This window comes from Podarcis gaigeae (assembly GCF_964106915.1).
Source record: "Podarcis gaigeae genome assembly, chromosome: 4".
Classification (NCBI taxonomy): Eukaryota; Metazoa; Chordata; class Lepidosauria; order Squamata; family Lacertidae; genus Podarcis; species Podarcis gaigeae.
The window spans coordinates 25,589,367-25,612,807 of record NC_139677.1 but is presented as its reverse complement, the minus strand read 5'-3'; the positions used below and the strand labels follow the sequence as shown (position 1 = coordinate 25,612,807).

General features: G+C 44.4%; 1 protein-coding gene across 4 annotated transcripts in view; it reads right to left on the bottom strand.

The window, feature by feature from the left end:
- TPP2 (tripeptidyl peptidase 2) overlaps positions 1–13,615 on the bottom strand; it is a 42,732-nt gene extending 29,117 nt beyond the window's left edge. For all 4 annotated transcript variants that reach the window (XR_014563385.1, XR_014563386.1, XM_083735201.1 and 1 more), the window contains exons 1-8: positions 13,258–13,615; positions 8,815–8,943; positions 6,132–6,227; positions 4,845–4,949; positions 3,816–3,940; positions 2,783–2,946; positions 1,955–2,109; positions 889–965 (exon numbers count right to left, since the gene is read on the bottom strand). Coding sequence is in view for 2 of the 4 variants with exons in the window: in XM_083735201.1 (XP_083591327.1) it covers positions 889–965; positions 1,955–2,109; positions 2,783–2,946; positions 3,816–3,940; positions 4,845–4,949; positions 6,132–6,227; positions 8,815–8,943; positions 13,258–13,422 (1,016 nt within the window). In the remaining 2 variants the exon portion in view is untranslated. The remainder of the gene's footprint in view (positions 1–888; positions 966–1,954; positions 2,110–2,782; positions 2,947–3,815; positions 3,941–4,844; positions 4,950–6,131; positions 6,228–8,814; positions 8,944–13,257) is intronic.
- Between the last annotated feature and the right edge of the window lie 9,826 nt (positions 13,616–23,441).

Below are 23,441 nucleotides of genomic sequence, written 5' to 3'. Positions count from 1 at the left end.
CCGGAGTGGTACTTATTGATCTACTTGCACTTTGACGTGTTTTCGAACTGCTAGGTTGGCAGGAGCAGGGACCGAGCAACGGGAGCTCACCCCGTTGCGGGGATTCGAACCACTGACCTTCTGATTGGCAAGTCCTAGGCTCTGTGGTTTATCCCACAGCGCCACCCGCATCCCTATTTTAACTGTTAAAAATACCTAAAAACAATTCAATATAACATGTAAAACAAACAGGGAAAATAGATAGTGTCCAATTCACATGTCTGAATAGGCCCACTGAAACAGAATAGTTCTCAACAAGTATTTAAAAGAGGACACTGTGTTCCAAAGCAGAAGTGCTGCCACATTAAATGAATTACTCCTGGGTCCTGTTGGCTACCCCCACCATGCCCCCATCACTGTTTCCTTCATGTTACACACACTGCTTTGCAGTGGCTGCCTCTTCAATGAGCCTCCACGTCTTCCCAGCTCCTAGGCCTAGGGTCAGCAAACTTTTTCAGCAGGGGGCCTATCTACTGTCCCTGAGACTTGGTGGGTGGCCGGACTATATTTTTTTGGGGGGGGAATGAATGAATTCCTATGCCCCACAAATAACCCAGAGATGCATTTTAAATAAAACCACACATTCCACTCATGTAAAAACATGCTGATTCCCGGACTGTCTGCAGGCCAGATTTAGAAGACGGGATCCGGCCCCCGGGCCTTAGTTTGCCTACCCATGTCCTAGGCAGTGAAAGTGGAATCGGCCAGTGATCTGGGGCACAACAAGACTCCCTTGAACCACGTGCAAATCAAGAGACACTCCGGTAGATGAAAGATGAAAACTAGGATACTGGAGCTGGCTACCCACAACGGAACAAAGTAAGGGTCATAAAAACGTAGTCTACTCACCCAGCATTTGGCCAGTGAGTTGCCTCTCCGTAGCTGTAGTTGACAAGGTCACACTTATATTTTATTATTTCTATCATCTGTTGAAGTTAAGAGAATTGCAACGCTTAAACCACACTGCATACTGCGGCACTGTCTGCTTGCACGATAACTGGCATTTTTACTAGGATCACATACAACTTTTAAGAAGCAGATCCCTGTTTAGGGAAGTTTTTAATATTTAATGCTGTATTGTTTTAACAGTCGATCGGGAGCTGCCCAGAGTGGCTGGGGAAACTCAGCCAGATGGGCGGGGTATAATAATAATAATAGGTTTATTATTATTACCCCCTTGATGATCCCATGGTGTAGGGACCCAAGCAAGGGTCTTTTTGGTGGCGGGTCTGCCTTCTTACAAAGGTGTGTCTGACACAACATCTTTAAAGTTTTTGGTAGATGGTTATGACACAGCTCTTTCAGCAGATGGCAGGAAGAGGAGACCTGATTAGATGAACGACTCCTCCTCGGTCAATGTGCAGGGTCATATTTTTCCACTAAGCTACTCCAGCAGCCTTTCGACCGAAGAATGGGGCAAAAATGCTTAATATAAATAGTGTGTGTGTGTGTGTGTGTGTGTGTGTGTGATCCTCAGGCAGCTTGTCTGAGGAGGATTTAATTGAAGCAGCTGGCTATCTCTTGTTTAATTTAAAATGTGTGTGACCTTTCACTCTTTGCCACTAGTGACCGCTCAGAATTATTTTTAGCCGATTGCTATGTACACTCATGCTAATCGCTTGGCAGTGGTACTCTGAAAGCAAGTGTGCACTTCTTCATTTCCAAAGAACTACTGTTCCCTTGAAGTAAAGGAGAATTTCATGAACAACTGGAACAAAATTTAATGAACAAAATTCTACCTGCGCTCCCCTCCAAAAACACATTGATACATGACATGTACTTGCGTTGTCTGAGATAGCTGAGGTTTGAGTCTCACGCTGGGCAAGATTCCTGCATGGCAGGGAATTGGCCTAGATGATCCTTGCAAATCCTATGATTCTATAGTCTTCCATGTAACAACTCTGCCAATACTTACAGCTCTGATAAGGCCAGTGCCAGTTTCCATGGTGCTTAATCTCGTATCACCAATTTTAATTGCGAGAATTTGTGCACCAGGGGCCACCCCGTTACGATCTGGTTCATCTGGAAAATACCCAGCAGCTATGCTAGCAACATGTGTCCCATGTGCTCCTGAAAGAATAAAGACAATGCACATCAAAAGAGCGGAACCACTTTTTTCATACAAGTTTGGGTATGCAGCTTTCCTTACCACCACTTACAAAGCGATCCTGACAAAGCCCTTTCAATGTGATCTTTGATATAACATTTAGCACAACAACTGCACTGTGAAAAGCATTCCCGATAGCTGTTCTGCAAACGGGCTCCAAAGGTGGCAATAAAGGAATGTTCATCTTTCATAGACTACTTTGGTTCATGTGTGCAGCTATATAAATGCTCATGATTATTCATTCATTCATGCATGCATTCATTTATTTTGAATTTATATACTGCCCTATACACAAAGGTCTCAGGGCGGTTCACAGAAAATCATGGATGTGTAGTTCCATGTGTTAAGGGATGGTTGTGAAGGTTGTCCATGCAATGTGACAAACTGCAACCACATCAGTGGAGCTCTTCACTCAGGTATTGCATTGGAGTGATTATATGCTCAGACTTTTTGTAGATCTGCGTGTGAGCACGTCTTACCACTTATGAAATGACCTTTGAAACTGAGTGTTAACACAATGGCTCCTCCCTTTTATCTTATCTTATTTATCTGAAACATTAGCCTTCCAAACAGAGCAAACTATACATTTAGAAAATGAAGGACACTGAAGAATTATTTCTGGATGATTAAGCTTACCCCCACTGGTGACAATCGAGAGCAAGTTCCCTTCATCATAGATATTGACAGAGTAATTCAACATCTCCGACGTGCCAAACGATCCAAATTCTTGACCTTCCTTGTAGTTGCGTAAAACTGTGCAGTTAGAAAAGTCACCAGTTTCACTTGAATCTATACAAGCTCTAGAGAAAAGAACACACTTTGCAAGTTAACAGTTTTCTTGTATTGAACTATACAAAAAGGGTAATTAATATCCTGCCATTACAATACATGCAATAGTTCCCAAGTTTATGAACCTGATTCCACAAACAAAAGAGTTAATCAGTTTAGGGCTTCCTGTTCAGCCACGCTGCCTGCACCAAAACACACTATTTAGTTTTTTTGTGCCTCACCGGTTGTACAGCAGCTCTAGGCAGGACTGAAGAGCAAATTCCCAAACTGCTTTATTTGTGAAAATAAACATTGGTAACGCACAGGTCCCTAGTAAACATCCAACATATATCCTGTCACTTGGTAGCCGCCGTTCCAGCCGCGTACCTCAGTGGAAGAGATAAGGGTGGCTCTCTCCATCCCCTCTGGTAAAAGATCAGCAACATCAGGCACCTTCTACGTGGAACTATTTTCACTCCAGCTGATTAATCTTAAAAACTGGCACCTGAGTAAGTGGTAGCAGTCCTGGGCAGCGTGGCATTTGGCCCAGTTAGTGGTCAGGCTTCAAAGAAGGGGTGACTAACCTGTGGCCATCCTGATGTCATTAAGACTATACCATCCCCAACCACTGACTGAGCTGATGGTAACTGTAGTCCAATAACACCTCGAGGGCCTGCTTGCCCTAAATCTTCTAACATTCTGTTTCACTGGATGGCTTTGAGTTCTGGTGTCATGAGAAAGGAAAAAAACACTTCTCTCTGTCCAAACGCCGTAAACTTTCCTTATCAGAGTGTGTCTCCATCCCATTAATCATTTTGGTTTCCCTCGGCTTCAAAATATCAGATAAGGTGAGCATAGTTAGGGACAATACGTATTTTAAGGGGATAAAAAAAATATATACCTCCAAGTTTCACCATCATGCCACACCAAGCAGTCATATACAGGGCCAGGATCACTGTATTTTTTCTCAAAAGAATTCAGCAACTCCACTTGACTCTGAAGCTCTTCCTTCATCAGTTTGCTTTCCTGAAAGATGAGAATTTGTCATAAAGTATGCTAACGCAATGATGCCCGGATTTAGCTGTGCCATGTGCGTATCACTCACTTCAGTGGGAGCTGAGGGCATAAATTACAAATGAAGATGCAGCCTGTTCATACTGAATGAGATCTTCGCTCCAGTGTGCACCCCCCCATTTCCTGCAACCAGTTATATCTGAACAGATTGCTTACATACAGTTAGACCCAAATCACAGCTACATAAGCATATGCCATGCGCAACAGAGCATCATAGCCCAAGACAGAATGCAAAACCTCATCTGCATGACGCAGTGCAGATGAAGCCTGCAGAGAAAGGTGGAAGTTAGGTAAAGGTAAATGGACCCTTGACCGTTAGGTCCAGTCGTGACCGACTCTGGGGTTGTGGCGCTCATCTCGCTTTATTGGCCGAGGGAGCCGGCGTACAGCTTCTGGGTCATGTGGCCAGCATGACTAAGCCGCTTCTGGTGAACCAGAGCAGCGCACGGAAATGCTGTTTACCTTCCCGCCGGAGCGGTACCTATTTATCAACTTGCACTTCGACATGCTTTCGGACTGCTAGGGTGCCAGGAGCAGGGACCGAGCGATGGCAGCTCACCTTCTGATCGGCAAGTCCTAGGCTCTGTGGTTTAACCCACAGCGCCACCCGCATCCCTGCGTGTATATTATTACAAAATGGATCACAGGGTCTTATGCAAGGGTGGCTGGACACAAACAGAATGGACTTCCACCCATGAAACAAGACACCCCTTTCTTCCTCCCTCTTCAAACTCCAAAATCTGTTCTAGAACCTTGAGGGGGAACCTCCCTTTGTGTGACGTTCTGTTGTGTGAGTGGAAATCTGCTTGTCACACAGAACAATGTTTCTTAGGGGAGTTCGTTCTAAAATAGTAACCTGCGATGGAGAGCTGTGAGCAGCTTCAAACTCATCTTGTTTCCTGCAGGCTTCTGCGAGCACCAATCTGTGAACAGGATCCCAAAGCTTTTCCTTGCGTTCTTTCTGCAAGAGATGATATACTGAATTTTAACACTGACATCTTTTTACACTCAAATGAAAGAAAGGGTTTGTGCCAAAATGCCTGGCTTGCACGACATGTTAAATCACATAGGGCAAGTACAAAACACACTTTGCGGGTTGAAACATACAGTGGTAACTCGGGTTGCAGACGCTTCAAGTTACAGATGCTTCAGGTTACAGACTCTGCTAACCTAGAAATAGTACCTCAGGTTAAGAACTTTACTTCAGGATGAGAACAGAAACCGTGTGCCAGTGGCGCAGCAGCAGCAGGAGGCCCCATTAGCTAAAGTGGTACCTCAGGTTAAGAACAGATTCAGGTTAAGAACGGACCTCCGGAACGAATTAAGTTCTTAACCAGAGGTACCACTGTATTGCCCAACCAGGAAGGAATTGGGGAAATCACAGCACAGAAGGCTAGGAGGCAGCATGAGAGTCTAACAGAGCAATCCTAACTCTGGGTGGGAAATATCAGGGAATGACACAGCAGAACAACTGGTGCTACATGCCCACCACTCATGCCTATTGGAGAAAAAGGGGGAGAGGCAAAACCATTCTTCCCTAGTTTGGGCTAGCAGAGCAAAGTGATGGAAATAAGGTCAACTAAAGATCCATTAAAACCCAGGCCAGCTCAGCTACTTCCCCAGAATGATCTGTTTGGGGACTTTCTGCAGGCTACCTCCAGTGGGAATCTATCAACAGGTAGAGGCCAGGAGAGTTGTTTTGGGAGACTGTTGCCCTATGAAACCATCACCCAGCAAACTGGGGCTTTGGATTGTAACATAAGGATTATTCCACTGTTTTCAGGGTTTTAAATTTGTTTTAATGCTATTTTTAAATTTTACATAACTTTAATAAATTTGTTTTATTCCAGCCTACTTCATTTTATTTGAATATTTGCTAAAAGAGCAACAATTTACCCCCCTTTTAAAATGGGCATGTTGTGATCTGCCAGGGAAATTCAGCATTTTATGTTTATGTTTCAGGCCAAACATAATTTCTATTATGCGCTACTTTCTTACTATGGAACTTTTGTTCTACAATGTTTGGGTGTGTAGATACAAATAAACCAATCTAATGCACCGTTGCTACTTTTGCAGCATAATTTGTAAAAAGAGAGCCTGTATACAAATTAAAGACTTTAAAAATGAAGATGCAAAGAATTACCTGTATTCTTTCCTTGAGAGCTTTGGGGTAAAAGTCATAACCATTTTTTAAGCCAATGTGATATGTTCCTGAAGGATTTACCCAGTCTGTTGGGATCTGAAAAAGGCAGAATTTATGAATCTACATATTTTGTCCATTCTATCCACCTCAGTGATCATGCACAAAATATATACAATAAGAATGGTGAACTGCTGAAACCTGTTCACAGCCAAATCCTATGCATAAGCCTATATACTGTATATCCAACTAAGTCTAATGCGTTCAGTTGGGCTTACCCCTGAGATGCATGCAAAGGACTTAAGAAATAAGATTAGTATTGTGCAACAAAATTCAAGGAATATTAATTAACGCATAGCCTATTCTCAGTTCTTTCACAGTCAAATTTATATTCTCCGTTATACAGCTACAGGAATGCTTGTCTCTTTTATAGGTACATTGCTTTGGTCGCCCTGTATGACCATTGCTAGATTACTACATGTTATATGTGGAGCTGCCTCTGATGATAGTTTGGAAACTTCAGCTGGTGCGGAATTAGGAGATCAGGTTGCTCACTGGTAAAAGACTGGTAATGCCAATCCTGCCCCCACTGCACTGGCTGCCAATCAGTTTCTGGGTCCAACTAAAAGTGCTGGTTTTGCTCTATAAAGCCCAAAAAGGCTCAGTACCTCAAGGATGAACCTACCTGGACCCTGTGATCATCATCTGAGGCCCTTCTTTGGGTGCCTCCTCCAGATGAGGTTTGGACAAGAGCAACATGAGAACGGGCCTTTTCAGCAGTGGCTCCCTATTTGTGGAATGCTCTCCCCAGTGAGGCCTGCCTGGCATCTTCATTACGTAGCTTTAGGCACCAGGCAAAAACATTCCTTTTCTTGCAGGCCTTTGGCTAATTAAACAACCTAAGGCCTTTTAAACTGGGGGAGGGGGAGGTAGTTTTTGTTTATTACCATGGTATTCCCCCCCCCCCCCCCGGTTTTTATATTGTAAACCATTCAGTAATCCTCAGATGAAGGGTGGTATAGAATTTTAATAATAATAATAATAATAATGTTATAAAAATACGTTGAGTATATGACTGAAGCTGTAGATTTTGCGTTGCATCAAACTAATTGGAATTAATGGACCTAAGTTAGTCATGTCCGCTACTTTCAATGGGTCTACTCTGGGTAGGGCTGATATGGGAGGTGATTCATAAGGTGATATCTAATTGTGTCACCCAGCTGACAGCAAGGGTTCCATCACAAAATGGGGAGAGAAGCAATTTTCATCTATTTCCCCTTCCCCTCTGTAGTCTTCCCAATCTGCTGCAGGGTGAGTAGCCTTCCACAGCAGACTGGGAGGCAGGGGAAATCACTTAAAATTAACCCCACCCTATTCTCCTGTTGGAAGCCTTGTCATCAGCTGAGTGACACCACCAGCTTCAACCCATTGACCTTCCATGTAAACATGCATAGCATCAGGTTGCAAAACTTGACAATGCCACCAGAGAAGTCTAAAGTGCATGACTACAGAGCACCCTTGAGTGTTACTGGCAAACATGAGGATATTCTCTTCATCTTAAGAGTTTACTACTCTGGTGTCAGTCAAACAAGGCCTTTGAAGACTCTAGGCCTCAACATAACAGCAAATTACCCAATAGGCTGGCCTTTTACTATGGAAGACAGTAAAGCTGGGATGCAATGAATAAATAAATAAATATGAGAAAGAGAACAATCCACAAAGCCTTAGCTTTTCTTGATGAACTGCAGTTTCTTGTGTCAAAGGGGGAAGCTGCTCTTTTAAAAAGTAGCTTGTTTCTCTGGCAGTGGGAAGAGTTCAGTGAAAACAGCAAGCAATATCTCAATGTACAAGGGTTCACTCCTGCCAGTCCATTCTCTGGACTGCGACCACAGGACTGCACTGAATAAACAAGTGAATCACCAGGGCCAATCTATCAGGGCTTGTAAAATCTTGAAGTGGGGATTTAGAACAGCTACAATGTCTTAAGAATCTGGCTCCCATGTAGACTCTGAAATCTTTCCACAAGCCTCAGTATAAATATCAAGTATCAACTTGCGTGTGCCGCATTCTGAGTGAGCCAATCTCTACGTATGCTTTTAATTTTCGGGAATTATTATAAACAGAAAAGTTCCATGGGCAGTTTACAACAGAATACAAAATCAAACATATGCAGCATACAAAAACAACAGAATTTAAAAGGCAAACAGTCCGGCTTGAGTCTAGATTCAATTAAGAAACGATTTGAAAAGAAAAGCTTTCAGCTGCGAGTTGAAAGCCTGTAAGGTGACAAGCAAGCATCCTAGGTAGGCTTGTTTCCCAACTGCTGGACTGTCACCGTGATGACCTATGACCACCTACTAAGAGGGGCAGCTGTAAAGCAAATTCTGTGGATGATTTCAGTGAACACTATAGAAGCCATTCCTTCAAACAGACAAGAACTAGGCCTTGTATTCCCCCAATGCAATTTTTTAGAAATACTTAAGTACAACTAAACGTTAGGGGCGCAACTAGGACTTTGAAAGCGTTTTGAGATTACTGATCGTCCTGTTGTATATACAGCTGGAGAGTACTTTGCCTGTGGTTCAAATCCATAACCTCTTCTCATATTTAAACAGAGTATCTTGTATTTTTCAACCAAAGGATGACCCGGAAGAAGCCACCAACTTTAATTCAAAATAACCTTTACCTTCAGAGTTCTTCCTGAAAGACCAATGATTTCTCCATCTTTTGGTTCGACAACAGTTGAAGTGTTTACATCACCACTGCCTGTTGTATCTATTATGTCAATTATCTTAGGTTTCCCATCAGTTGTAATCTGAAAATAATAATTAAAAAAATTAGGAGATACAAATAATTGCACTATAAATGCTCCATAGACACAGGAACTCTTGAAAAAAATGTATGGCCTACGCAGTGCAGGACATCTTCTGCTTGGTGTGGAACAAACTGTTTCCTAAAGCAAAGTTATCTGCATTAATTTTTTTAAAAATATATTATATTGTGAGCTGTGGCAGGATAGAATAACGACGTTCAAACAGTACAAATTTGATTTAAAAGAGCACAAACACAGTATGATAAACACATATTCAATAAAAGCATCTTCCAGATAACTGCAGCAAAATAAGTGTAATAGCCTCAACTTAATTAGTGGGAAGATTAAAAACAGGCAAAGGGAACAATCCCAAGCTCCCAAGAGGGCAACTGAGGGGATGCTGATCACTGTGTCTACCCTGCTGTTTCCCCAATGTATCCCCACAAAAGCAAACATAAAATATGCCATCCCTGGAGATGGTGCAGCTATTTTCCCTCCCACTGCTGTTGACAGGAGGGAAAGTTTTCAATGGCTCAATGAGGGGCAGAGAGAAGGAAAATCTCTCCTGCACAACCAACCTTATGTCAGCTAGGGCTTTGGAAGAGGTTGTTTCTCTGCCACAGAAACTGCTCTGCGGGCTAACAGAAAGCCTGCCCTTTATATATATATATAAGGAGGCCATTCGAATGAAGGTAACATGAATGGATGATTGTCACAGATGGAACTCTTAAGAGGGCCTTTGGTGATGACCTCAGGAAGGAGACAAGCTCATATAATAGATTAAAATGGTATAAATGTATGGCCAAAAAATATTCAAAGATGGCACCCATAAAGTATTTATCCCTGGAATACCAATTAGGAATACTAAGATTGTCCAGTCGCACATCTCAAAAGTGTTTCTTTTAAAAGAGAGAGAGAGAGAGAGAGAGAGAGAGAGAGAGAGAGAGATGGTTAGAGATAAGGATAAGGAGTGTGGGATGCAATAGGAAGTGATACAACACAGGGAGAAGCAGACAAACAGGATACTGTCACAAACAACAGCTGTATGGAAGGACATGTGGGTGGATGTGACAAGACAGGGGCAGATCTTAAGAGGAAATGATAAGATCACAAGGCAAAATACATTGCAGGAGCAAACATATAATTGCCCTATTTCAGAAGGACAGGAAATAATTCAGCCTTCGTGCCAAACCTCTCGGAGTCTGCAATTGATCAGCCCAATGTGAAGACCCTCCAGCACCTATACTGAAATAAGTACACATGAAGCAAGGGTGAGACTGGCTATGCTTACATTCACAATGGAGAGTCAGGAGCAGCGCCAACAATTCACGCAACAGCCAGCAGCTATCTCTCCCCCCCCCCCCCCCGGTAACATATAGAAGAAGCCAAACATCAAGAACCCAGCTATCAAAATTCTAGCAATGTTCCAGCCTGGATGGAAGATGGGCCACATCTCTCCATATGATACTACCTGGACCCTGTGACCATTTCCCCAGGGAGCTCCGGCTGGCACCTTCATTATACACCTTTAAACGCCAGGCAAAAATGTTTCTTTTCAATCAGGCCTTTTGGATGATTAACATCCTACACCCTTTTAAATGTGTTTGTGGTGTCTGTGTGAACGTGTGTTAGTTCATTTTTATTATGCGTTTTGTGCTTTTATCTTGCATTTTAATCTTGTAAACTGCTCTGAGATCGAGGAAGGGCAGTATACAAATTAAATAAATAGACAAATAAATAAATAACAGAAAGCAGCTGGAATCCCATAAGTTTTAGTTCTGAGGATGGCAACTGTTGTGCTTTTACTTCATGTTTCAATCCATCAGGAAACTGTTTTTCAACAAAGTTTCTCCTGAGTGTTCCTATACTAAGGAATGCAAACATGCAAGACTATCTTTCTCAATTAACTCAGATGCTTGATCTTATTCATGACCTGTGAGCAATTATAACACCCCAAACACAGCAACTATACTTTGAATAACTAGTTAACTGATGAAGAACAAGTTCTCCCAGAGGCAAAATTTAACAATACAATTACATTAAGCTTAATTCCCTCCCACCCTCCCTAGTCATTCACGTCATGCTTCATAGCATCTCCAGAAGATTTCCAGAGCCTGTTTTCATCTCTCCAGTCTTGTGAGAAAAGCCAACCCAGTCAATTTAATCAGAAGCCATTTTAGTTCCATTAACTTTATGACAGGTCCAACTCTTGTCAAAAATGTGCATCCTTACAAACAGTGTCAAAATGTTTTACCATTTAAGGAGGATAGAATTACTACTTACTAGAGAAAGGGATATTAGCTCTAGTGAAGTGAAGTACCTACACTTACTTATAGAACAAAAGCCTTAGGGAGAATGTTGACTGTTATGCATTCAATATATGCTGGACAAGAAACATGCCTATCAGTGCTATTTGCTTCAAAAGAAAATATACCTGGATCTTGGGGGGGGGGGGGGGGAGACCAACCAAAGAACTTGATGTAAATTCATATGCTTGCTAGAAGGCTTGCTTTTAAGCAGACTGGCTACATTTCTACTTGCAGTACTACTGTAAGAGACAATAGCCATAATTATGCACACAGTTAGCCACACTTAAATCAATAAGATTTAATTGTGCTTAAAATGGGGCAGCAGTGTGTCACTAGCTTTAATTTGATTTGAGAAGGGTAATAAACATTTAGCATGTGATGCACCCACACTTCAAACAAAATTAATGGCCTCCTTCCTCCTCCTGTCCATTAAAAATCAAGGTACTCCCTTGTGATTCAAATCTGATTATCAAAAAACTTGCTAGGTAAATATAATTAAAGTCAATAAACCTAAGCCAAATGCCTAGTATGGCATAACTGGTTTGCTTTTTTCCACCGTGAACAGTTTATCACAGCAACCTACCATTAACCTACAAGCAACCTATCATTAACACGTATGGACAAATAATAAGTGTTACTTTTATTATTCCAACATGTACCGGTAATTGCTTTAAACCATAAATCAGAAACCTGTGGCTCTCCAGTTCTTGTTGGACTCAATTCCCATCAGTCCTAGTCAGTGTGACCAACCGTCAGTAATGATGTGAGTTTGAAGGACCACATACCGTAAGTTGCTTAAACCATCTCTAGTTTAAACACTGCACATGAGGCAAGTGCTTCTGAAATGTAACTCCTCTGACCTTTCGTAAATCTGTTCTACCTTGAATTTAACTATACTTAGGTGGCTTTCCTTGACCAATCGCAGTCAGAACTTGAAGAGGGCTATTCCTTCATTACATTTTGTACAACTCTATCTTAATAAAATCTCTCCTTTCTATAATGAACTACCACAATTCTGTATGATTAAGTTGCAGTGTGTTCTGAAGATTAGTAGTATTATTTAACCAAAAGCAACAAAACATGTAAGTAAGCAGAGACATGTGACAGCATCAATCGATGCATAATTTGGAACAAAGGCCCAGAGACAAAAGCATCGGAAAGAAGAACAAACATCTTTCAGCTTGGACATTTTCAATGCACCACAAGTTTCACTGTCATCTTCTGTACAACGCAAAAACAAGGATGCTCTCCTACAATATAAGACTATACACATAGGCTGTCTTGCCACGCCTGGTCCATAACCGCCTTGCTGTCGTTTTTTTAACACACTTGCCCGCTTCAACTAATGCTTTCTATGCACAAGAACCGCTCTCCCTTTATCTTTGCCCTTTAAAAGGATTCCCTGCAAACATTTGCAAGCTACTCGCAACACAACAAGTCTGCCAAGCTTTAAAAATAATTGCCACGAGCCTAGGAGCAGCTGCAAGCCGTAGTGGTTATACGTGCACTTCGCGGAGACAGCGTGCCTCTGAATACAGCAAGATAAGGCTCTATTTTCCCACCGCCAACCTGCTTCCCATAAGCATCTGGCTGGCCAGGGTGGGAAAAAGCATCTGCCCCAGCAGCACACCTCTCATACCCTTTAAGGCTTTCTCCAGATGAATACACCTACCATTCTGTCACTTAAGTCTCATTAATTTTATAATGAAATGATTTTAGAATGTTTTATCATTTTACTGTTGTTAGCCGCTCTGAGCCCGGCTTTGGCTGGGGAGGGCAGGATAAAAATAAAATTTCATTATTATTATTATGGGTGATTTAAAAAAAATAATACCTATTTCCCAATATTTTCTGTTTTCCCTCCACAGCCACCCAAATCCCCACAACGGGGGTGGCTCAATTCTCCTCTCCCCAAATCTCTCTCCCACCCCCCATCCCATAAGGGAGAGATGGGAGTCGCTTCTCTCACCGCTAGGCAACACTGCCCACCCCGCCCGTGCTGTCTTACCTGCATGCCTGGCGCTCCGGGGTCCACGCCCGTGTCTAGGACGGCCAGGAGCACTCCCCGCCCGTCATACTCCGGGTACCGGGACAGGAAGGAGGCAGCGCCGGTCTCTTTCTTGGGAAGGAGCCCTTGGAAAGGGTACTGCTCCTCACCGGCCGCCGCCGCCATGTTGGATGAGCAGAGAGAGAGAGAAAGCGAGAGACAGAGAAGGCGAGAGGAGAGTGACCGGGCACGCACGCGACGCCGGCGCCGGACCGGGTGACGTCACTGACTCGACGCGGGCCGGGCGTGAGGCTTCTGTTCGCGTCAGGCGCATGCGCGATGCCCCCCACTCCGGCCAATGAAAGCTCGGCTATCAGGTGCTACATGCGCCCCGCAGAGGCTTATGTAGATTTTCGATCCGGGGCGGGGCAGCAGCTGCGAGCCGGCGTGCAGCCACTCAAGTTGCAGCGCGAGGAGAACCCGCGGAGCCGATTGGTTCTCGCGCCGCGCCTATAGGGGAGGGAGAACGCGGCGCTTGATATAAGCGGCGAGCAGCGCCGCCCTTCCCGCCTTTTGCCCTTTTATTGGCTCTGAGGCTTTATGTTGAAATTGGTTTTTAAACGCAGGAAACATGTAGCACTAAAGCCCCACCCTTCCCGGAAAAGCATAAACATCGCAGGAAAACGTTGCGCCGAAGTGGTAGCGCTGCGTCCAGTGAGAAGATGCAATAAAGGGATAATTACAGCTACCTCTTTGAAGGCGTCGGCATTTCTTTTTCTTTATTTTTTCCAGCTAAAGCTTTTGACCTTTTTAGACCTTTTTTACCCCCCCTGAAAGAGCTACCCGTCCAAACTTTTCGTTTGCCACCACATGGATATCTGCAGATGCTCCAAAGCATCTCAAAATGAGCCACACTGGTGGGCAAAGAAACATTTAAACATTTCCGTATATAGTAGTAAGTATGGCATAGCATAGCATAGCATAGACATTTTTATATATAGAATACACACACACACACATATGGGGAAGCCCAGCCAGATGGCCGGAGTTTAATTAATAAATTATTATTATTATTATTATTATTATTACTTCTTAATATATTGATAGGGACGCAGGTGGCGCTGTGGGTTAAAGCCTCAGCACCTAGGACTTGCCGATCGAAAGGTTGGCGGTTCGAATCCCTGTGGCGGGGTGTGCTCCCGCTGCTCGGTCCCAGCGCCTGCCAACCTAGCAGTTCGAAAGCACCTCCGGATGCAAGTAGATAAATAGGGACCGCTTACTGGCGGGAAGGTAAACGGCGTTTCCGTGTGCGGCTCTGGCTCGCCAGAGCAGCGATGTCACGCTGGCCACGTGACCCGGAAGTGTCTCCGGACAGCGCTGGCCCCTGGCCTCTTAAGTGAGATGGGCGCACCAACCCCAGAGTCTGTCAAGACTGGCCCATACGGGCAGGGGTACCTTTACCTTTACCTTTTAATATATTGATATATATAAACATACAAACATACAAACCTATACACATACAGTGGTACCTTGGGTTAAGAACTTAATTCATTCTGGAGGTCCGTTCTTAACCTGAAACTGTTCTTAACCTGAAGCACCACTTTAGTTTATGGGGCCTCCCGCTGCTGCTGCGCCACCGGAGCACGATTTCTGTTCTCATCCTGAAGCAAAGTTCTTAACCCGAGGTACTATTTCTGGGTTAGTGGAGTCTGTAACCTAAAGCGTTTGTAACCCGAGATACCACTGTACAGTGCTATTTCTCTAGAGAAAGAGGTTCCAGAACTCACCATGAACACCCCCCTTGTTCTCGTATAATGGCAATGGCGCCCACCTGAGAGATACTAGAACTGAGTTCTGGCAAGTTCAGGCTGAAAAAATGCTGTGCACTTAGGGTTTCTGACAGCATCTTCTATTTGCTTCTTCTTCATGCCTCTCTCTTCCAGCAAGTTGTGGCTGAAATAAGGTGCTCTCTCTCTATCCAGAAACAGTATCTACTCCTCTCTTTAAGAGTGTAGGCTATTCTACAGTTCTCCACAACAAAGGATCGGAAAAGAGCAAGGCTTCTTTGCATTGATGAAATGAGAGTATGTTTGTCTCAAATTAGACCAAATATGGATGAGATACCCGGCAAATGCAAGCTCACACCTTTTGTTGAGTTTACAAACAAGAAATGAACAGGCTTCATACTAAGCTTTTTATTTATTCTGGAGTCCTTGAGGAAGCAACTACAATTACAGTAGTAGTATAACTGAGAATGTTACAACGTATCATTGTGCTAATGACTGCCAGCGTAAATACCCGTTAGCATAATCTATTTGCGTTTATTAAACAGCATGCAAACTTAAACACTTTTAAATGCAATATGCCTAGGCGGAAAGCAAGCTCAAGCTGGTTTGCTAGTTAAAGCATTTTGGAAGCCATATTAATTTTAAAGTAGATTCACACATGGGCTGTTATCTAAAACAGTCTTGCATGAGCAGAAAGCACTTCTACGCCTACAAGGTGAGTTCCCTATTTTCACAATTCCCTGTATTTGCTACATAGCCTGCACTGCATCCTGTGTTGTTATGGAAGCATCCAAAACCCTCAGAAGTAGCTTTTTGGGGTGCAGTGAACATTAGTGTACAGTGAGCCTGTGTTACTTGAGCGAAATGCTTTCTGCTTGCGCAGCAAAACCTTTGGATCCATATGAGCCGGTAGTTTTACAGGTCTTCGTAAAAATGGCTAAGCCTGTTCCATGCTTGGTGCATTTTAAAAATTTGAATGCATGCATTTGTTTACATATTTACCTTGCCTACTAACAGAAATCCTGTCTGCTTACAATATATCTGAAGCAGCATACAATAATCAGGATAAGAGTTCCTCACTCAGGCTGCTGATCAACATGACTTGTGATTTGAGAGGCACAGAGGAGCAAAGATGTTTACAAAGCTCCCTCTAGTTCAGGGGTGGGGAACCTCTGGCCCACAGACCACATTTGGCTCTGCATTTTCCCCAAACCACGCCCATCCCTTATCAGGTACAGGGCAGATAGAGATAGCATTATTTGTGCAGAACTAGTGCACAGAAAGTAGTTTTTCGTGCCCTAAGCTTGGTCCTTGGTGTTAAGTTGTGGGTGAACATATCAGACGACACAGCAATTCTTCAAACAGCTCTTGTTTATTCACAGGCCAGAACAGAACTGAACTGAAGAGTTCAGCCAGAACAGAACTGAACTGAAGGGCTCAGCCAGCCTGCTTATATAGAGCCCCACTAGAACGCAACAGTAACCATTTTCTGTAACTATCCAATCACTGAACGTCACTTTCAATCCCTTATTTGCATATGTGGACCTGAGTGAAAACTATCTACAGTATCCCCCTGCTGGCCCAGGGTGAGAACTTCAGTACGTAACACTTGGGAAGCACCAAGCTCAGGGTTTCTAAAGCGCTTTGTGCTGTACTTCCAAACACTCAACATGGAATAATAGAATTGTAGAGTAGGATAGGACCCCGAGGATCATCTAGTCCAACCACCTGCAATGCAGAAATATGCAGCTGTCCTATATGGGGATTGAACTTGCCACCTTGGAACTAAAGCATCCATGACAGATGGCTATCCCACCTCTGCTTTGAAACCTCCAAGGAAGGAGAGTCCACCACCTCTTATGGGAGTTCGTTCCACAGTCAAACAGCTCTTGCTGTCAGAAAGTTCTTCCTGGTGTTTGCGGGGGGGGGGGGGAGGAGGATTGTACACATGGGCATAGGCAGGATTTATGTTGGGGGGGGGCAGGACATCCACCTGTCATTGTTTGTCTGGCTCTGTCCAGCAGATTCAGAATGAAATGTCTTGATAGCTGTTCTTTTATATTACAGTTGTACCTTGCAACTTGAACGTTTTGGCTCCCGAATGCTTCAAATCCGGAAGTGAGTGTTCCAGTTTGTGAACGTTCTTTAGAAGCCGAACGTTCAGCATGGCTCCTGCAGCTTCCGATTGAGTGCAGAAAGCTCCAGCAGCCAATTGGAAGCCGCGCCTTGGTTTCCGAATGTTTTTGGAAGTTGAACGGACTTCTGGAACGGATTCTGTTCAAAAACCAAGGTATGGCCGTACTTTCTTTTGACCCCAAATGCTCAGAAATATCTCGAAAAATTTCTACTTGTAGTTAAGTATTTTTATTTATGATTTAGGGGGAGCAGCTGTCCCCTTGTTCCCTGGCTACACCCATAATTCTACACCATCTAGGAGGTCCCCCCCCCCATGATTGATGCAGGAAACAGTGGTATCACTTCTTTAGAATCATAGAGCTGGAAGGGACCTTGAGAATCATCTAGTCCAGGCCATAGGCAAACTCGGCCCTCCAGATGTTTTGGGACTACAACTCCCATCATCCCTAGCTAACAAGACCAGTGGTCAGGGATGATGGGAATTGTAGTCCCAAAAACATCTGGAGGGCCGAGTTTGCCTATGCCGTATGTAGTCCAACACCCTGCAATGAACGAATATACAGCTGTCCCATACAGGGATTGCACCATGCTCCAACCCAGGGGTCAGCAACTTTTTTCAGCCGTGGGCCGGTCCACCGTCCCTCAGACCATGTGGTGGGCTGGACTATATTTGGGGGGGGAGCGGGGGAAATGAACAAATTCCTATGCCCCACAAATAACCCAGAGATGCATTTGAAATAAAAGGACACATTCTACTCACGTAAAAACACGCTGATTCCCGGACCACCCGCGGGCCAGATTGAGAAGGCGATTGGGCCAGATCAGGCCCCCGGGCCTTAGGTTGCCTACCCCTGCTCTAACCAGCTGAGGTATCCCCACCTCCCCACGTGATAGCTGTTAAAGGTAAAGGGACACCTGACCATTAAGTCCAGTCGTGGCTGACTCTGAGGTTGCGGCGCTCATCTCGCTTTATTGGCCAAGGGAGCCGGCGTACAGCTTCCGGGTCATGTGGCCAGCATGACTAAGCCACTTCTGGCAAACCAGAGCAGCACACGGAAATGCCACTTACCTTCCCGCTGGAGCGGTACCTATTTATCTACTTGCACTTTGACGTGCTTTTGAATTGCTAGGTTGGCAGGAGCAGGGACCGAGCAATGGGAGTTCACCCCGTCGCGGGGATTCGAACCGCCAACCTTCTGATCGGCAAGTCCTAGGCTCTGTGGTTTAACCCACAGCGCCACCCACAACCCTGTGACAGCTGTTAGTTAGGTCCTTTTTGGACTTCTCTGGTTTCGTTTCTGGGATGTTCTGTACAGAAGGAGTAGATCAGGGATAGGCAAACTCCGGCCCTCCAGATGTTTTGGAACTACAATTCCCACCATCCCTAATTAACAGGACCAGTGGTCAGGGATGATGGGAACTGTAGTCTCGAAACATCTGGAGGGCCAGAGTTTGCCTATGCCTGGAGTAGATCCACTTACTGTCTGAAACAGAGTTTAGTTTCAGGGAGCCATTCTGACTCTGTGCCTAGGCCGAAGGCTGGGAGAGCCAAAAGTTGCCGGGGAGCTCTAATAGTGGCACAAAACAGATCCTTAGATAAGGTCTCCCTCCAATCATTCCAAATAAAACAAAGGAGAAAATGTATCTCTGTGACTCATTCAAGCCTGTTCTGGAACAACACTAGACTTTTGTTTATTTGGGAATGAAATACTGAGCCATTAGGCTAATAGGCTCTTGAGTGGCATTTTATGATCTAGCCAACACTTGTACCATTTTGTAAATGAATGGGACGTTGTACTGCCTGACCAAAAACTGCTGAATTTCCCTTTATAAAAGAAAAGAGAAGCAGTCTGAATCCTAAAGGTATTTTATTATTGGACATTGTCTTCCAGTAAGAACTATCTCTTGGTTTCAGCAGAATTTGGAGCAGGGGGAAAGGTCTCCTAATACTTTGGTATGTAGGTTATGAAATAGTTTTAATTCTGTAAGGTAGCCCAAATATGCAAAGTTTAAAATAACCCCTATCTTGCAACTCTGAGTCTTAGGGAGTTGCCTTGATAAATGATAACTACTTGTACAATTCCTTTACAAGCGCAGCAGGAAGCATATTCACATGAATGTCAACAAACTTCCTCCTCCACCTCTTTTTTAAACATTTCTCCAACTTTGATCCTCTATCTCCAAGTACACTTTCAGGTATGTGTTCCTTCAAGGGCCAAAGTTGAGGTGAGGAAGCAGCTGCAGTTCTCCCTAGCCTTTTTTGTTCCTTTACTGCCGGTGCATATTTACTCAGATGTAAGGCCCATTTCAGGGATGCGGCTGGCGCTGTGGTCTAAACCACAGAGCCTAGGGCTTGCTGATCAGAAGGTCGGCGGTTTGAATCCTCGTGACGGGGTGAGCTCCCGTTGCTCGGTCCCTGCTCCTGCCAACCTAGTAGTTCGAAAGCACGTCAAGTGCAAGTAGATAAATAGGTACCACTCCAGTGGGAAAGTAAACAGCATTTCTATGCGCTGCTGTGGTTTGCTAGAAGCGGCTTAGTCATGCTGGCCACATGACCCGGAAGCTGTACGCCGGCTCCCTCGGCCAATAAAGCGAGATGAGCGCCGCAACCCCAGAATCGTCTCCTACTGGACCTAAGGTCAGGGGTCCCTTTACCTTTACCTTTAAGCCCCATTTCACCCAATAGTGCGTACTCTCTAGTAACTATGCTTTGAATTGCTAACACCCCTTTGAGAAGTTCTCCCTCCAAACTCCCTTCTCTGCAATACCTAAACTCTAAAGCAATGGCTCCCTCTTGTGTTCATAGATAACAATAGCATTGCCCATGAGTTGCATTTTTTGCTTCTTGTCAGCATTCAATTCCTTTTCTATTTCCAGTCCAAACTCGGCTCAACCAGCTTCCTCTGTTTTCCTAACAAACCCCACCCTCAAATTCAAGATATGAATTGTCTTCATTTTCTCAACAGTTGTTTCCATGTGAACACTGAAGAACTTTCATGTTCTATGTGTTGAAGAGGGTTTCATAGTAGGTTTTTTCCCTCCTTTTCCATTTCCAGGCAAGAACTATAGACTTTTGGATCAAGAGTATAATATTCATTTTTTCGAGAGAGTTGTATTATTCTGTCTTTCAAACCTTTCATAGATGTTTTTCATCTGGCTAGAATAGTCTGGATTGTTGCTTTGACATTTTAATGGCGTCTATTAAATTATGATTTAGATAATGCTACATGTTTTGGTGGCCAAGTAAGCTATAATACATTTGCAAAGTTATCCAGTATGCTCCAGGGAGATGCTTGCAAGGGTTTATTCAGATCTTTGTTGTTGTTTTCCATCAGGTAGTTAACCATTACGGATTATTTAAATTTTCTCTATTATTTAAGTGGCATTGAGAGCCAGTGTGGTGTAGTGGTTAAGAGCGGTAGTCTCGTAATCCTGGGTAACCGGGTTCGCGTCTCCGCTCCTCCACATGCAGCTGCTGGGTGACCTTGGGCCAGTCACACTTCCTTGAAGTCTCTCAGCCCCACTCACCTCACAGAGTGTTTGTTGTGGGGGAGGAAGGGAAAGGAGAATGTTAGCCGCTTTGAGACTCCTTAAAGGGAGTGAAAGGCGGGATATCAAATCCAAACTCTTCTTCTTCTTCTTCTTAATCACCAGCCTTTCTAAGTGGTAGACATAAAAAATAAACCATACTGAAAATAAAACCAAAAGGCACCCAGCGACTGAACAATTTATCTTATTTATTTTGTTCCCACACATTGTCATGAGCACTTTCACATCATCCTTCTGAGGATGAGGGGGTTTCTACGAACCTAGTCAATCAATGTATTATGTAAATGCTTCTAGACAAAGATTGTCAGGACAATCTCTGCCCCCCCTCTGCCAACACGCATTTTAAAATCTTCATTTGATGATCACCCACCCACATGTGTCTACTAGTTTTCACAGCCCTCCCAGTCAAGTACTGCAAGCTTCTCCTAGCAAGAAAATCAGATCCCTGAAAATGACCTTAGAATCATATTCATACCAGGGGGCGGGCTGGTGTGGAGGACTCCCTGGTCCTGAATGGGGTAACTGCCCCTGAAGGACCAGGTGCGCAGCCTGGGAGTCATTTTGGACTCACAGCTGTTCATGGAGGCACAGGTTAATTCTGTGTCCAGGGCGGCTGTCTACCAGCTCCACCTGGTACGCAGGCTGAGACCCTATCTGCCCATGGACTGTCTCGCCAGAGTGATGCATGCTCTAGTTATTTCCCGCTTGGACTACTGCAATGTGCTCTACGTGGGGCTACCTTTGAAGGTGACCCGGAAACTACAACTAATCCAGAATGTGGCAGCTAGACTGGTGACTGGGGGCAGCTGCCGAGACCACATAACACCGGTCTTGAAAGACCTACATTGGCTCCCAGTACGTTTCCGAGCACAATTAAAAGTGTTGGTGCTGACCTTTAAAGCCCTAAACGGCCTCGGCCCAGTATACCTGAAGGAGCGTCTCCACCCCCATCGTTCTGCCCGGACACTGAGGTCCAGCGCCGAGGGCCTTCTGGCGGTTCCCTCATTGTGAGAAGCAAAGCTACAGGGATCCAGGCAGAGGGCCTTCTCGGTAGTGGCGCCCGCCCTGTGGAACGCCCTCCCATCAGATGTCAAAGAGATAAACAACTACCTGACATTCAGAAGACATCTTAAGGCAGCCCTGTTCAGGGAAGTTTTTAATGTGTGACATCTTTATTATTATTATTATTATTATTATTTAAAGCGGCATGGCTAGTACAGGCTTCCTTCACTCTTGCTAGAACTTGTGCTAGCAGAGCACTCTGCAAACTGGCCTGTGAAGGTGCATCCATTTATCCTCCACAAGGTGGTTTTGGCACAGGAATAAAAGTTCCCAACGATTCTGTTAAAAGGACGGAGAGTGCTTAGACTGGTCCCTGGTGCCTCCGCATTTAATTAATAATACCAAAATGATGGTTTCCTGCATCCCTCCAGGGACAACGTCTGTTATGAGTGGCGAAAGCAATAAATTCCTTATCAATTATTCAGGTACGTCTGGAAACCTTTTAAGCATTGAAAGGAGGCGCTTATTACCCTGAAGCTCCAGATGCTGCAACTTTATTATTATTTATTGGGTTTATGCGCTGACCTTGACCGTAAGGTCCCAGGGCGGGTTACAACAATAGAAAAGTGTAATATTAAAATTGGTTAGAACGATCTACGTTCAGAAGACTAGAGCGAGTCATATATATGCAGAATCAAAGGCCAGAGGTTACTGACTCAGTTTGGAGGTGAAGGGATCACCAGGAACACTGGGATGCACAAAAGGAGGTGGCCTGATGGGTTCAAACAGGCCTGAATGAGAGCCAGTGTGGTGTAGTGGTTAAGACCGGTAGATTCGTAATCTGGGGAACCGGGTTTGCGTCCTCCCTCCTCCACATGCAGCTGCTGGGTGACCTTGGTCCAGTCATACTTCTTTGAAGTTTCTCAGCCCCACTCACCTCACAGAGTGTTTGTTTGTTGTGGGGGAAGAAGGGAAAGGAGAATGTTAGCCACTTTGAGACTCCTTCGGGTAGTGATAAAGCAGGATATCAAATCCAAACTCTTCTTCTTCTTCTTCTGCCTTAAGGACAGAAATGTCTCTGCCTGCTTGCCCAGACCGTGCTAGAATGTGGGAAACACAAGACATGGGCAATGTTTAGTCGAATGAGCTGAAATCACGTACCAGATCCTTCTCCCTTTCCCAGGATTCATATGTTCAATGTGGTTTCTCTTCAACAGTTTTACACTGAGACACAAGCTGAGGAGTAGCTAACCTTTTCTGATTCATTGCAGTTATCTGGGTTGAAGTGTATATGCTCAACTTGTGAAAGTGTAAAGATAAAGGGACCCTTGATCATTAGGTCAAGTCGTGGCTGACTCTGGGGTTGCGGCGCTCATCTCGCTTTACTGGCTGAGGGAGCCGGCGTACACCTTCCAGGTCATGTGGCCAGCATGACCAAGCCGCTTCTGGGGAACCAGAGCAGCACATGGAAACGCCGTTTACCTTCCCGCCGGAGCGGTACCTATTTATCTACTTGCACTTTGACGTGCTTTCAAACTCCTAGGTTGGCAGGAGCTGGGACTGAGCAGTGGGAGTTCACCCCGTCGTGAGGATTCGAACCACCGACCTTCTGATCAGCAAGTCCTAGGCTCTGTGGTTTAGCCCAAAGTGCCACCTGTGTGTGAAAGTGTATGGTGTGGCTAATATGTAAAAGCGGCCATAGTGCTCGAAACTGCATTCAGAAAGACTTTA